The sequence below is a fragment of the Arvicanthis niloticus genome, chromosome 13 (genome assembly GCF_011762505.2).
Source record: "Arvicanthis niloticus isolate mArvNil1 chromosome 13, mArvNil1.pat.X, whole genome shotgun sequence".
Lineage (NCBI taxonomy): Eukaryota > Metazoa > Chordata > Mammalia > Rodentia > Muridae > Arvicanthis > Arvicanthis niloticus.
This window is the reverse complement of record NC_047670.1, coordinates 60,315,457-60,331,499: the sequence shown is the minus strand read 5'-3', so window position 1 is coordinate 60,331,499 and position 16,043 is coordinate 60,315,457. Positions and strand designations below refer to the sequence as shown.

The window sequence follows — 16,043 nt, the reverse complement described above, 5'->3', positions numbered from 1 at the left end:
GGGAGCCTGGGGGAGGGGGCCTGGCAGGGGACGCAAGGGACTCGGGGCGGCGGCGGGCCGCCCGCCCAGACGCGCTGCCAGGCTGATTAGCATGGGCGAGGGGCGCTGGCGCAGGGGCGCCGCCGGCCGAGCTGGCACGTCCCGCGCGGGCCCAGCTGGCCGGGCCGAGACACAAAGCGCCTCAGACGGCGGCGGCGCTCGGCCATTCACGCGCTGGGGCGGCCGGGCGAGGGGTTCCCGCCGCCGGGGCGAAGAATAGCGCCTGGGCCAGGCGGGGCTTGGCCGCCCGGCGCTGCTGACCTTGAACCTTTGTGACTGGAGCGCATGCAAATCGCGGCGGGGCCGCGCCAAGCCCCGAGGGCGCTGCGCCTCCCGGTGTGTCCCGGGGAACAATGCGCTGCTGTCCCCCGTGCGGTGCTGCGGGCTGGGAACCGCGGTGCAGGCAGTGCTGCAAGGAATGCAGATGCGGACTTGGCGGTGCCCGCGTGTGCGGGGTGGGCTGCGTGGGCTCCGGGTCCGGACTTTAGCCCACTCTCTGCTCAGTAGGCCGCTCACCCTCGCGCGCTGATTGTGAGCAGATCCAAAAGGTTTGAGACCAGCTCCCACTCCTGTTCTGCCCACTTTCCTTGAATAAGAATGATATTTTAAATCCGCCAGTGATCAGTAAGAAGATAAAAGACCTGGGACCAGAGCGATGGCTCAGCTGGTTATGGCAGTTGCCACCAAACCTGGGGACCTGAGTTCAATCCCTGGGATCCCCAGGGTGGACTCTTGGAAGTTGTTCTCGGACCTCCACACAGTCACACCATCAACACTTTCACGCGCACACTTATAAATGTGAAAAATAAAGACTGCTACCCACCTCACATAGAGAGGTCTTGGTGGGGTTATGCCTATATTTTCTCTCTGGAGTCTGCTCTCTTTGCATTCAGTATCTTGATTTTGAGGCCTAGGTTAAGGTTTTGTTTGGGCTACTGGGGGAGGTCCCCATTACAGAAGTAACCGCTTGTTAACAGGCTCTTCCCAGCCCTTAAAGTGTCTGTACAGAGAACAGACAAAGACCTCACCAGGAGTTGCAGGGCACAGCTCAGGTGGTTTTAGCAGAATCCCATAGCAGCACTACAGCCCGTTTCCAGACTGTCTATTGTGGTCACATGACTACGTAGAGGAAGCCTGTCCTAATGTCCATACACATTCCTGGCTAAGAGATTCCAGCATATTCCATTGGTTTGAAACCAAGCCTCAGCCCACCGCATCCGGTAACTGACTAGTGACCTGTTGCTTGTCTGTCAGAGACTTGGTGTCCTTGTCTGGCAAGGGTCTGTGAACCCTGTCTCCCCGAATTGCAGAGATGCAAGGTGAGGGCAGATTCCCTGGGGCCACTAGGCTGCTCTTGGTGAAAGAAGGCCTTGGCACACCTTCACACATGCATGGGAGTATGTGCTGGGCAGCTCGGCTCTGCCATGACCAGGGGACAGGATAGGACAGGATAAGACAGGATAGAGATGAGCAGATGCCCTTGAGCAGTCGCCAGTTTCTCCTGGTATTAAGTGAGGGGTTGTGTCGAAAGTCTGAGAACCCTATGTGCGCTCTTGCTCTCTCTCTCTCTCTCTCTCTCTCTCTCTCTCTCTCTCTCTCCTCTCTCTCTCTCCTATTTCTGTAATGAACGAGCATGACCAAGGCAACTTCTAGAAGAGTTTATTTGGGCTTTATGGTTTCAGAGAGTTAGAGTCCATGATGGTGGTTGAAGGCATGAATGGCATCAGGCACAGCTGAGAGCTCACGTCTCAAAACCACAGTCAGGAGGCACAGAGCCCACTGCCAACAGCAAGAGGCCTTTGAAGTCTCAAAGCCCACCCTCAGTCACACACCTCCAATAAGACCACACCTCCTAATCCTTCCCAAACAGTTTTACAAACTAGAAACCAAGGGTTCACATGAGCCTGTGGGGACTATTGTCATTCAGACTGCCACATAGAGTCTCACTATCTGGCTCTGGCTGGCCTGAGAATTCCTGTGTAGACCAAATGGGCCTTAAACTCATAGAGGTCTGCCTGCTTCTGACACACAAGTGCTGGGATTAAAGGTATATTCTACCGCACATGGCCCTACTAGCTTCCTTAGAGACAAATGACAATGAAGGCTCTCTCTCTATAAGGGCAGGACAGTTACACATGTCATGTCATCCTAGAGAGGGCACTGTGTTATTGGCTTCCTGTAGATGATCTTCTGAGGTACCCTTGGGGCCAGCAATTATGAAAAACCCGTAAGCCATGCACGGACCTTGCTGGCCCTTGGGGAGTTCAGACTTTGTGAAGAGGGGTGGATGAGGACCGCTAGGAGCCTGGTGAGTAAGGAGGCATGGAGCAGCGGGAGAGCGTTGTTAGCAATGGATGGTCCAGGAAGGTTCCTGCAAGGCCGAGTAGCTTCTACCAGATACGAGAGAGTGGGGAGCACTCCATCCAAGGGAAAACTGCAAGGGAGCACGCAGAGCATTCCAGAGGAAAGAGCACTTGTGAAAAGAAGATCTTCAGGAAAGAAAGTACCATACAACCCTAATCCTAAACTTAAGCCCAACCTAACCCTAGCCTAAGCGTAGCCCTGACTCTAACACTACCATGCCCCTGATCAGATTCTAGCCAAATCTGACATCTCTCCCAAGCACTAAACTAGGTCTAAAACTAAGCAGAAACCACGCTGACACCACCTGTACCTCATACCCTAATGTTGCAGCCGGCTCCATCGCCAATGCTGGTCCTAAGACGAACCCCAGCTCTCACCATAATCATAACCCAAACCTTATGAGGCAATATGTGTAAGTTTAGACCTAACCCTAACCCTAGCTCTAACCTTACCTTAAACCTACAACTAGCCATACTACAATCCTAGCCATAACCCTTACCCAGGCCCCAAGCATAACCCTAATCCTAGTGCTAACTCTAATCACCACATAAACCCAGCCCTAACCCTATCCATTGCCGTAAGCCTAGCAGAAAACAAAGCTCTGCACCTGACACAGACACTGGCTCTAACCCTAGTCTTGACCCTAAAGCAAATTAAATGCAGCCCTAATTCTAAACCCAGTTCTGACCCTAGCTCTAACCCCAACATTAAACCTTTAATCCCTGTCATTAAACACAGGGACTGAACAGTTGAATGCCTGAAGATCGTACATGGATACACTGGGTTATGTGACCTGAGGCAACTCACAGGATCCTTAGGACTTTGGTGGTGCTGACATCATGTGAGAGCCCCATGTGGAGGCAGCAGGAGGCTCTGGCAAGGCCTTGGCTTGCATGCCCAGCAGTGCTAACAGGGGTCTGCAAGACTGAGGGAAAGGGCAAATTCAGGACAGGCCACAGGAAAGGAAGAGGGCAGGTGACTGGTTCACTTCCCTCGAAGACACACATTCAATCTCAAAACTCTTAGCTTTTTCAACAGAGGGTAGTGGCTCACCTCTTTGATCCCAGCACTCAGGAGGCAGAGGCAGTCGGATCTCCAAATTCGAGGTCAGCCTGGTCTACAGAGTTGAGTTCCAGGATAGCCAGGGCTACACAGAGAAACCTTGGTTTGAAAAACAAAAACAAACAAACAAAATAAGTAAACAAAGATTCTCAGCTTTGAGGAACAGTTGGCCTCTTAGGAGACAGGCAGTGTGATTCTGGTTCCCAAAGCCAAAGCTGGAGGCCAGTGAGCTATACGGGGGTTTGTGGTCATGACTCTGTGTCCTTGCAATATGCTGCTATGGGGGACATTTTGTGTAGGAGACTGCTAGGTACTTACCTAGTTCAAGTGCCAGGCCGAATACTAGCACTCAGGAAGCCCCTGTGTGACATGAGACTTGAGGTAGCCTGTCCCAAATTCTCAGGTCCTTTGTCATCTTAACAAAAGTGAATTTTGTAGGCCTGGAAGACATTCACTATAAGCCAGCACCGAAGGGCTGAGACCAGGTTGTCACCGCAGCGGTTCCAGTGCCCCTTAGTCTCATGACCCTTGACACAAGGCAGAACTGAACAGACCCTTGGCATTGCAACCCCTGATTCCTAGCACTCAGAAGTGGCAGCCATGGCCCTGGTGGATTGGTCTGAAGCCAGGACAGGCCAGCATGAGAAGCAAGTCTCCCGCCTTCTAGGTCTTTCCACTACTTCATCGGATTCCTTCGAAATTAGCAATGGAAAAGCCATCCCACACTTCTGCTCTGGAAGAGTCAGTCTTTCCATCCTGGCTCCTTGAGAACACCTGGGGTGGGGGTGGGAGCGGCAGGGGGAGGGGGAGGGAAGGAGGGGGATCTCATGTAATGCAATGGAGCAGAGCTGTGTTATATCACCTGGGCCAGTTCACAGGATGCTTTGGGCTGTGGCGATGTGGCTGTGGTGGTGGTGACATGGTGGGTGGAACCTGTAGAGGGAGTGGCATGACTTCTTCCTTAGCTGCCACACCGTAGGGTTCTGAATCCTGCTCAGCTGCCCTAGGGGTAGCAGCAAAGCCCTGGAACCTTTCCTATCCAGGAAAGTGTGGACAGACAGCTGTGCCCAGGGCAATCTAAGAAACCAGTGTTGCAGCTAGTGAGCTGTGCATAGCCCTGGGCAAGCTGCCTCACCTGCCCAGCTTCAGTTTGCTTCTCTGTAGAGTCAGATAACAGCCATAGGAAAGTGGGGAATCAGTAGGCAGCACAAGGTAAGGGTCTGGGATGGCACCAGGCATGCAGTAAGTGCTTAGCAAATACCGGCAGCCACCCGATGCTCAGCCAGATGCCCGTCTTCCCCTTCCCTTCCTTCTTCCTATTAACCGTACTTTCTGTCTGGCAGCTGTGCCACTTACTGGGAACAGAGAGTCAAACTGGACAGACAGTGATACTAGTACTTGCAACCTAGCAGGAAGCAGCAGAGGTTAGCCCAAACCATCCAGAGTAACTTGTCCGAAAGAGTGTTCTGTGATGACCCAAATGTTCTTTTTGCTGCCCCCCAAAGTAGCCACAGTTAGCTCACATGACTACTGAGCCCCCAAAAATGGATGATCAGGGAAATTAATTTCATATCTGATTCCATTTCATAATTAAAATTGATTGGGGGGAGGAGATTGAGAATGGCAATGGTGTGGATGTGTATCCATAGGCTAGAGCGCACATGTAGGAGTCAGAAGACAACTCTCAGGAGCTGACAGGGACAAGGTCTCCTTGTTTTTTTCTGCTGCTCTGCTCTGCTCTCAGCTATCAGTTTGCTCTCCTGCCTCTCTTTCCCGACTCACCGCTGGCATTACAGATTCATGCCAGGACAGCCAGCTTTCTGCCTGGGTTCCAGGGATCAATCTCAGGTTTGTGTGACAAGCACTTTCGGTCCTGGTGCTCCAACCCCTCCACTTTCATTTCACCTTAATGTAAATCACCATGACACTGATATCCTCCTGTGTGGCTGGCTAATGGCTATGTGACTGGACGGCACAGACAATTCTTTCACACCACTGACAGCTGTCTAAATTTGCCAGGTCATTTCCTGCCAGTTTGTTCTGGGATGGCACATGCCTTAGACCTCTTTCTTTGAAAGCAGAATCTGAGACAGAGACTGGCCCCTGGGCTTTTGGTCAGGGATAAGATTCCAGGGGAAGCCAACTCAAGGATGCTTTACTATGTCAGTCCCTGAGGCAGGAGAATTACTTGTTTTATTGGTTACTTTTCTCATCTTTCTGATCAAATACCCAGCAGGAAGCAACTGGACAGGTTGGGGAGACAGTCAGCAAACCATCTGCCACACAAACATGAGGGCCTGAGTTCAAATCCCTAGAACCTGAGTAAAAAGCTGGGGGTTGGAGTGGATAGATAGCTTAGAGATTAGAAACTCTCTCAGGGGACCCAGGTCTGCTTCCCAACACCTATGTCTGTCCAGTAGCTGATGCTATTTCCAGCTTCAGGGGGATCTGACAACTTCTTCTGACCTCTGTAGATACCTACCTACTTACACACACACACACACACTCACATATGAAACAAATAAACAACAATGGGGTATGATAATTCATGCTAGTAATCGTAGCCCAGAAGAGACAGGCACAGGAGGATACTGGTGATTTGCTATCTAGTTAATTTAGCCAAATTAGTAAGCTACAGGTTCAGTAGGAAACTCTTGTCTCAAAAACGTAGGTGGAGAGAGATTGAAGAACACACCTAACACTGACACTCAGCCTTGGCATGCACGCATGCACACAAACATACACACACATAAATACACACATGCAAACACAAACATATATACATACACACACACATGAACACATGTGTACACATGTTGACATCCCTACAGTCCTGGGTTGGATGAGTCTAAATATTGTGCAGATTCATTATAGGACCTGATGTCAGGACGGGCCCTCAGCTAGCCAGTCACTGTGAGACTGACCTGGAGGCTTGCATGTTTGAAAACCTGATTCTCAGTCGATGGAACTGTTTGGGAAGGATTAGGAGGTGTGGCTGTCCTGTTGGGGGCTTTGAGGGATGACTGTCCAGCAGACTCTGCTGGGAACGTTTCAGTTCTATGGGTGTGTCTCTTACTCTACACCATTGGCAAGGCAGCTACCCAGCTTTGCAGAAGTGGAACTGTGAAGGACCGACTGAGGCAGCCACCTTGGCTGGAGTAGCACGTGCATTTTTTTTCTATAGAGATAGTACACTATTCTGTGGCAGAGACCATCATCCCCGACAGCAAACCTTTTCCTAGAGGAAAGTAACAGCTTCTGCATGTACATCAGAGTTACCTACACACTATCCTTCCAATGCCCCTATGAACTGGTTCCAGCATCTTGTTGGCTCCTTTATTGTTAAATGAATTACTATTAATTAATGAATGAAATCAAACCGTGCATGGATTTATTTTCTCTTTGCATAAGAATTACGATTTGACCTCTAAGAATCATTCTGTGTCTGTAAGAATTTACATTCTCAGTAGGTGATATAGAAGTTATAAAACGAAAAGGACAAGACCAAACAACAACAACAAAATAAAGCACAAACCCCAGTCTCTAAACCAAAGAAATGGCCTGCCTAATGAGGAGAGAAGGTGAAATTAATAGTAGGTCCGGTCAGTCTCAGCAGGTCCCTACTGGCTCAGATTCTGGTCTCTGCTCCCAAAGAACTGGTCAGGGGAAGGATTAGCCCCTCCCACAGCTGGCTCTGTCTTAAGAAGGATCTGGGTTTGGGGACTGGAGGAGGCTGCATGGGATATTGCCAGTGCCCAGGAAAGAGTGATGGGTGTTCAGGTCTGGGTGTTAGCAGACTGAGCATTGGTGGGGGTGGGGGTAGGGTTGGTGGGGGGATGAGTGGCGTGGGTGGGTATGGTGTGGTAGGGAGATGGGTGTGGTGGGGTGAGTGTGGTGGGGGGATGAGTGGGGTGGGTGGGTATGGTGTGGTGGGGGGATGAGTGGGGTGGGTGGGTATGGTGTGGTGGGGGATGGGTGGGGTGGGTGGGTATGGTGTGGTGGGGGGGATGAGTGGGGTGGTGGGTGTGGTGTTGCAGATGATGAGGAGTATCTGGAAGTGGTGTCCCTGGGTGCTATTGTCTACACCTTCCTTTATGTCTGTAGTTCAGTTTCTAAGTGCTACTTAGCGAGTCAAACAGCAGAGATCACCACATAATCATTAGTCCAGAGTTATCTGTCACTCAGCTCAACTCCAAGAAGCCCTCATGACAGGGAGTGGGACACTGGGGCAGCTCTGGGGTGGGGGTAGGGGGTGGGGGTAGGGGGTGGGGAGCATACTCTCAGTTCCAGATGTGTGGCCGCAACCTCAGGATTCTGGAGGCTGGGTGAATCTGGGTCAGATGGAGCCAGCCTGATAATTCACAATACCAGGGTTCTGGCAGCTCAGGCCTCTAGTGACTCTCTGTGTCCTCTCCCCACATGACAGGAGACTTGGGGCTCCGACTGTACAGAGCTAAGCCTCACAATCCTCTGCAAGGACTATGTGGTCTTTGAAGTCTAGGGTTGAGTAACTCAACAAGGGCAGAATCAGAGGCACACAGACAAACAAACGCGAGGCTGCCTTCATCAGGTTGGAGCTCGCTGCTGACCTTGACTGGAGCCATCAAGTAGAGAGCAGCAACAATCCCAAAAAGTCTGAAATGCGGGTTGGGCTGGCCAGTTTAGACGGGTCTTGGGCTGTTGGCTGGTGGCAGGAGGGGGAAGTGGCTAGGTCTGGAGTGGGGTGGGGCACTAAGGGTGTGTCCCTTACTGGGGAGATTTGGGCTGCGGACAGCCCGAGGGAAGGGCGAGGCAGCAGATGCTGGGGAAGGAAGGTGGAGAGAAAAGAATAGGTAGGTCCTGAGAACAGGTGGGAACGCGCAGGGGAGGGCGTGGGCTCAGGTGCTAGGAAGCAGGGCAATAGCGGGAGACGCCACAGAGAAGCGGGCAGGCCACACAGTGACTTGCCCGAGGCCAAGGGACAGCCCCTATATTATACCCCCCACGTGACTCATCTGCGTGACAATCTGATGGGCCGTGGCAGCCGTGGGAAGGCGGCTGGAAGGACACCTGAGTTCCCCACACAAGTTCCAACACGGCTCAGCGGGCGCAGGGGCTGCTGGTCTCGGCAGGGGCAGCAGCATGCCAGGGCTGACTCAGGCGCGCCCTCCTGGAGACAGGCAGAGTCAGGCAGGGTGCTACCTGCCCAGCGGACCCGGGTTTCTTTTGTTGGGACTGCTCTGGAGTGGGTCTTACCACTCACTCTAGGGGGTTCTACTGTATCCAGAGCTCAAAGGCATAAATTGGTCCCAGGGCCTCAGAGCACAGGGTTAATCCCTTGTGGGCAGGCTATAGAAAGGCCTATGCTGAGCTCCGTCGCCATGCCATCTCCACTGTCACCCGTGTCATCCACGTGCTCGCTCATTCCTGCGTCTGCACGCTCATTCCACGCGTGCTGGAATGAGCACGCGTTCCCTGCACCGGGCCTGCCTTCTGCCCTGGAACAGCGAAGTCAAGGTGACAAATCTAGCGGCCAAAACCCGAGAGGCAACAGGGCAGGTGGAGAGGTGAGTCCCAAACTGGGAAAACCCTAGACTAACCTGGGCGGTACCCTGGGACAGCTGGGCGGAGCTTTGAGGTGTTCAGGGTCGTGACTGGGCAGATCCTTGAACTGGGCAGAACCAGGGCTGGACTGGGCAGAGAGGTACCCTGAGCAAGGTAAGCAGAGTCCTAAAATGGTTGAAGCCCTGAGTGGAACCTAAATGGGCAGTGCCCCGAAATGGGCAGATCCCTGGGGGTGAGTGGAACCTTGGGTTGATCTGGGAGGAGCCTGGGGGGGGGGGCAGAATGTGGTGAGGCTGTATGGAAGGCTCACGAGGATGCCCGGGGGTCAGAGTGGATCAGAAGGTCAAGGGGGTCAAGGGCTTATCGGTAATGGAGAGGATGCAGCGAGGGGCGTGAGTAGAAGGGACCAAGGTGACCATAGAGACTCAAGTCCAGGGTGAAGATGTGAAAACGGGAAGCTTCTAGCAAGCTGAGGTGAAAAGGATAGAGGTGTGGCCTTTGCTTTCGGGTCTGAGTAAGTAGGGAAACATCAGGCAGAGAGAAGAGTCCCAGCAGACGACCGTGAGCCTCCCACCCTTGCCATAAGCCTTCCTTCAGCACACCGTTCTGACCGGACACTGCCAGGTGGGCCTCTGGCTGCAGAAGCTGGCCTAGGCACCAGGCCTTGGTCCCTTCATCAGGCCTGCCCAGTGACTCATGTGACCAGGGCCCACTCTTGCAGGCTGAGGACAGCTCTGGGGTCATCATGGAAGGTTCATTCTACAGTGTCCACCCCAGCATCCATCCTTCTGCTCCTGTCCCTGGTTCTTATCTCCACGTAGGACATCATTAAGCATTGGCTTTCTCAGTCACACTAGGGCTGGGGTTCTAAGACAGACCAATACTACAACTGCACCAGCTGCAGCTTCAACTATCCTGCAGGAAGGTAGTCTAGCCTTGAGTGGGGAAGGTGCCAGAAGCTCTTGAATCTTGGAGCCTGTGGAGGCATAGCCCAGGGGCAGGAAGGGTCTTCTATGGAGCCTGTGAGCTCCGAGGGCTGCTGTCTGATAGCACCCCTGGCTCTGGTCCCCCTTTCTTAGCTCCTCAAATACAGACTTCCTTTTTAAAAGGGTTCAGTCCAGCCTTTAACCCTTTGTATATCTTCCAGACCCATCAGGCCTCAGTGTCATTCCACCACGTGTTCCCTGCTGTGAAGAGATAACATAGGGCCAGCCTCTCTGTAATCCAGAAAGACCTCAGTTACTCATAAACTAGCTTGTTGCAGAGACCCTTCTGTGAATGAGCCCCTTCTTGTCCCCATCTTCCTACAAGCTGGCCCCAAGGCACGGGTGTCCACATATAAGTTGTATTCTTTCATGGGAGGGGGTTGAAAGAAGCAGAAGGAGGGGGCTCTAGCCAGTACAGAATGTCTGGCCAAGGGCAGCTGGGTACAGTACTGCAGGCTGCTGGGAGTACTGTCTTGGCTAAGGGTGCTTCCTTCCACTCAGGGTCAGGTCTGCTCTCTAACATGCTAGCTGATACTTTCAGCTCAGCTGGCTCGTGGCCAAAGCTGCATCTGTCCCAGCAGCAGCAAAAAGTGAGCGTCCCACACTCTCCGAGCTGCCCCTGGGGGGGGGGGGGACTCTTGTGTTGCCGTGGGGCTGCTTGCCCAGGGACATAGACAGGCATCCTGCTGTTTTCAGTGCCCTGAAAACCCAGATGAGTGACAGTAACACCCACAGCTCCAGAGTGCACATCTAAGGTGCTGCCAGCCCCCCTCCTTTCCCCCTCCTCCAGCCCACAGCCGCAGTGCCAGTTTGCACCCCAGAGGTTAAGAGACCGGCCACTGCAGGGTGTGGCAGCTCAGCCCTGACTGGCCCAGTCTAAACTGATGTTCCGCCAAGGAGGCCCTTTGGCTGCCGTGAGCACCTAAACAGCCCTGCCTTTGTCCTAGTGGCCACAGGCACTGTTTGCTCAGTGCCCAGCTTGTTTTTCCCAGGCTGAGCTGGGCAGGCAGAGGCCCGGGAGCCATGGAAACAGCACAGGCCACCTGTCTTGCCCAGCCCCGCTTTCTGCCCAGTTGCTTTCTCAGTCTCTTCAGACCTCCTGCTGTACTGGCCCTGTCCCAGCTACCCCTGTCCCACCCCCTCACTCGCTAGGCTGGGTGCAGAGACAGCTAAGGGTTTCAGGAGACTTGGGGTCATACAGATCCTGGGGTCAGTTCGGGCATCCTCAGCACCCAGGTAGTTGACTGCTTGCTGCCTGCAGGGCAACTCAGGACTCCAGCATGGAAGTCTTTTACCTGGCACCTCCTCCCTGATCAGGCAGGACTTCCTGTATGCAGGAGGAAGGCTGTGGTGTCCCTCAGGGGCTCCATAGCTGCATTAAAACTGCTGGACGAGGGGCTGGAGAGCTGGAGCAACAGTCACGAGTACCAGTTGCTGTTCCAGAGGACCCAGGTTCAATTCCAGCCCCTATATGCTAGCTCACAAGTGCCTTTGCCTCAGTCCCAGGGGATCTGGTGCCCTCTTCTGTCCTTCATGGGTACTGCACATACATGGTGCATGGCTATGGATGCAGACAAAATCAATCAATGAAACAAACAAACAAATAAACAAAAGCCCTTCTGCCCCAGCCTCTGAGTGCACATCCTTTTGGAATCTCCAATCATTCATTAATGTCAGTCTGAAGGCCAAGCAGAACACATCTAATTCTTGTCCCCAACAACACCTCCCACCCACTAGAGTGTCCTAGGTTTTTCTCTAATAAGTAACCAGGACAGCTACCCATGTGATGGGCCTGACCTTGGACCTATGTCCACAGGCTCCCTCAATGGGTTTCAGTGTAACCCTGTCAGGACCAGTCTCCTCTAGATTTATTTTCAGAGAGCACAGGCATTCTCCAGGCAGGGTTTGGGGAAAGGTGGTGAGCACAAGAAGCTCTGTGCTTGGGTGAAGTTGGAGGACAGTTTCACTCCCTCTGGGGCAAGGAGAGAAGTGTGTGCTCATCTTAGGAGGAGCCCCTGGCACAGGCAGGGGAGGACCCACCGATATGGCCCCATAAGCACCAGCCTGTCAGCTGTGTTCTCGGACGTCTTATGGATGGGAAGTTTATTTGCGCCATTCTCCAGATGAGAAAATCAAGGCTCCGAGAGTGTTTTCTAGTACTGTCACTGGATCAATGGCTAGGGAGCACTCCTGGTCACCTTTAGAGCACCCTCTTCACCCCATGCTGTCCTTACGGTCCTGATCATGTGACTGATTACATCACCCAGAAGCATTGGGCTCTGGGTGTGCATCATTAGACAGCAGGGTACAGCTCAGTCTGCCTGATGCTTCTGTATTTTGCAGGAGGGGACATGGGCTGGAGAAGGTCAGGGCTTGGCGACTCTGCCCTTCATTTTTCCGGCCCCTCTCATGTCTGGCCATTTTGTTCCAGCTCTTGAAATATCTGCTCTGCCTACCTGGAAGCTACTGGCTTCAATCGGGACCATCCCTCCTGCCTGCTCAGTCCAATCCAGCCTTGTCACCTCCCTGCAGCAGCCACTGGACAGGCACTGGGATGTGCTGTCTGCCCTGGCTGGGCTCCTGGGTGGCCAGGAGGCTCTTGGAAAGCCCTCTTTATTCCCACCCGTGGAACTCTGCAGCTCTTTTCCGGAATGGCTTCCCGATGAGGTAATGCTTCTTGCAGACGGGAGGAGGTCCTGGCGAATGGCAGCCAGTGGCCTCTTTGCCTGGGCGACCTGCCCAAGGCACAAAATGAGCCCTTTTGGGGGACTGAAAGGAAAACCAGGCCCTAGACTCCACACCTTCATTCATTTCCCAGTCTTGAGCTGAGACTATCCCAGTCCTGGGCTGAGCCTGCAGCCTCAGAGTTCTTTTCCCTGCCCCTCAACTGAGGGGAAACTGAGGCCTGAAGGGTTAGGGGGCAGGTCACACTCAAAGCCCCAGCAAGAATCCACAGCTGCTCCTACTTGGTACTCTGAGGGACAAGAAAAGCCTCCTGGCTCACCCTCTTGGGTCCGAATAGTCGCTGACTGTTATCCTTCTCTGTTGGAGCTAGATGGATGCTGGCCAGGAGGACAACTGCTGGGTTATCCACTATCTGCTCTATATCCCAGGGGAGAGAGAGAAGCTGCAGAGATAGACACTAAACCAGGAAAGTCTTGAGGAGGCTTGATTCCTCGCTCCTGCCTATGCCTGCCCCGTCCCGCTCTGGTGATGAGGTCCCCCGCACCCACATAGTCCAGAAGCACTGGCTCCTCAAGCTTGGAAAACAATATAAAACTTCTTACTTCTGAGGATGGAGGCCACAGTGCCCAGTGCCTGGAGCTGGCACAGGCAGACCTTTGGGACTAGATGACAGTTGTCTTCCCCAGCCCAGAAGGACCCCTGTCCTGTAGGACTCCAGTGCTTGGTGGGATTGGGACATGAGCTGTGAAGCAGGCAGGCCCAGAGTCTGCAGGCCCAGCTGGCCCTGTCCCTGATTTGAATTTATTGTGCAATGTTATCCAAGCCCGCCCCCCCACCCCCCGCCCTGGCTGGGTCTCAATTTCCCCATCTGCAGACAAGAGGAGGGCAGGAGAGGCCTCAACTGGACTCCAGAGCGCCCCAGGTCTAGAGGCCCAGACCTGCAGCTGTGTGGGCGCAGCCTTTCTGGGCAGGAAGTTAATTTCCGCGTTGGAGGGAATGCCTGAAGTAGGCCTAGCGCTCTCTGCATGTTCAGATGAGGGGCGGGCTGGTGAAGTCATGTGGGAGGTAGCAGCAGTAGCAGGATCCAAGCCAAGATTTCTCTGCTGGCCTGGAGTGACCTTGTTCAGCCTCCTTTGCTCAGTAGCCCCCACCTCTCTTGCCTACACAAAGCTGGCTCTACAAGGGAACACAGGTCCTCTTGAAAAGCCGGCCTGCACCCTCTTCTGCCCCCTGGTGGCTGTAAGTACATATGGCAGTTCAGTCAGGGCTTTGGATGCTACAAGGCCATTATCCACCCCAAACCATCATCCCTCCCACCCCCACACAGGGCCAGATACCCACAGGGAGCTCTGGTTGTGACACCCCCACACAGGAGGATGTCACTGCCACCTATGTCTGAGGAGTGTGCCATACAGGTCAAGAGTGATTAGGGCATGCAGGAAATGCACAATAGACCACTGAGAGAAATAAGTGCTCGCCCACCCACCTGTCAGCACTCTCTGGTGCTTCAGGCCGCAGTGTTGGGGGATGGACAGGAGGCTGAGGCACATGTCTTTTAACTCCCAGCAGTGACAATGAAGAGAAGGGCTCAGTTTGCTGGTTCTTCCCATTGTCTCCTGAGGCTGCAGCAGCAGTGGCATTACGGGACAGACAGGCACCTACTAGGTTTGGCCTGACCCTGCAACAGCAGGCTTTCAGAATGAAGGACAGTTTCTCTGAGGCCCTGAAAGTGCTGAAGGCTGTACCACAGCAGGGCTATAGAAGCCCAGGTTGGCCAGCCCAGTCTGGCTCCTAGGACCTCTAATATCATCATGAGGGATAGGGTGGACTGGTCAGTCTTTAGAATGTGCCAGAAAGCTCAGACATTAAGAGCTGCTCTTCCAGAGGACCTGGGTTCGATTCCCAGCACAGGCATGGACTCTCACTTACTGCCCGTAACTCTAGTCCCAGAGGATCTGACACCCTCTTCTGGTCTCTTCAGGTACTGAACACACGTGGTGGAAAGATATACATGCAAACAAAACACTCATACACATAAAAAAATGAAATAATAAAAAAAGAATTTCTAAGGACTACTCAAATGCTTCTCCAGAATGCTACCCCACCACAGCACCTTTTCCTTTTCCCACTCCACCCCCCCAAATCCTGCCTGGGTCCTATGGCCAAACCTCTTCTCCACCCCTGACCCCCACCAGGTTACCTGGCTCAAGGAATGACAGGGTCCCATAGAGTGCCATCACATTAGAACTCAAATGGTCAATGCTCACAGGAGCAAAGCAGCCATTGCACTGGTAGATAAACTGAGGCTGCAATAGAGAACCTGGTAAGGCCCAGGACTAGCCAGACACAGACCTGGGGCTGAGATGAACACAGAGTCCTTGGGTAGTCACCAGTCCAGAGTGATGTTGGCACTGTGACACTGGATCCCCAGAGGGAGGTTTGAGGCCCCAAGCAGCCTGAGACATCCTCCATACCTCCCACCCTGGAGTCGAGGAGAAAGGGCCATATCATGCTACCCTGACTAATGAGACAGAGCCTCAACTGATAGGAAGAGAGGACAAGGGTAAAGACCCAGAACTTTCCGTGTTTAGGTCCTGAGGACTGGTAGCCTGATACTGGTGTCTGAGGGCCAAGTGGGAGTAAATATCTATGTCACCTCCCATGCCTGATGTCCCCTCTTCTCAACCTTCTAAAGAAGAGATACTTGGGGATTGAGAATGTCATGATTTGCCGGGCGGTGGTGGCGCACGCCTTTAGTCCCAGCACTTGGGAGGCAGAGGCAGGCGGATTTCTGAGTTCGAGGCCAGCCTGGTCTACAGAGTGAGTTCCAGGACAGCCAGGGCTACACAGAGAAACCCTGTCTCGAAAACAAAAGAGAGAGAGAGAGAGAGAGAGAGAGAGAGAGAGAGAGAGAGAGAGAGAATGTCATGATTTGGGTCTATAGAGGAAGCCGTGACCCCAAGCAGATGCTCTGGTGTAGAAAGACAGCATGGTATGACTAGCAGAAGGCCCAGTGGCCTGGTAGGTTACCCAGTGTGAACCAGGGCAAGGTGCACAGTGACGGCGGCGATTGCCCAACTCCTTTCCAGGCCTCTGTCCCCCTCAGCTGTGCATCAATGAATAGCAATCCCAATCTCTCAATACTTCATCACCACAGTCCTTCCTTCCCACAAGGCAATGGACTAACACATACAGGGAAGGGGCAGGGGACAGTCTAGCAATCCTAGGAGATATTGTCGTTGGTGCTGACGTTATTACACTGGTGCTGAGGAGAGGGATTCAAGGTGAACAAGATACGGCCCAAGCTCTTGGGAGTTGACTGGGCTGAGGGATGGACATGTCAGCCCTCCTGGGAAGCCTGGT

General features: G+C 53.3%; 1 protein-coding gene and 1 long non-coding RNA gene across 6 annotated transcripts in view; one reads left to right on the top strand and one right to left on the bottom strand.

Annotated features, from left to right (window-relative positions):
- Positions 1-1,682: 1,682 nt before the first annotated feature.
- LOC143434230 (uncharacterized) lies at positions 1,683-4,223 on the bottom strand. The gene is made up of 3 exons (XR_013103573.1): positions 3,457-4,223; positions 3,211-3,328; positions 1,683-2,473 (listed from the first exon to the last, which is right to left on the bottom strand). It is a non-coding gene; the product is annotated as an uncharacterized LOC143434230 (long non-coding RNA).
- Positions 4,224-8,551: 4,328 nt separating this feature from the next.
- The window catches only part of LOC143434134 (uncharacterized), a 17,031-nt gene continuing 9,539 nt past the window's right edge, over positions 8,552-16,043 (top strand). For 2 of the 5 annotated variants that reach the window (XM_076911811.1, XM_076911812.1), the window contains exons 1-2: positions 8,552-9,011; positions 12,427-12,662. In XM_076911811.1, coding sequence (XP_076767926.1) covers positions 8,808-9,011; positions 12,427-12,662 — 440 coding nt within the window. In that variant the 5' untranslated portion in view covers positions 8,552-8,807. Of the gene's footprint in view, positions 9,012-9,118; positions 9,163-9,182; positions 9,242-12,426; positions 12,663-16,043 lie in introns of those variants that run through there. The other 3 variants (XM_076911810.1, XR_013103402.1, XR_013103401.1) reach the window with 3 other exon arrangements.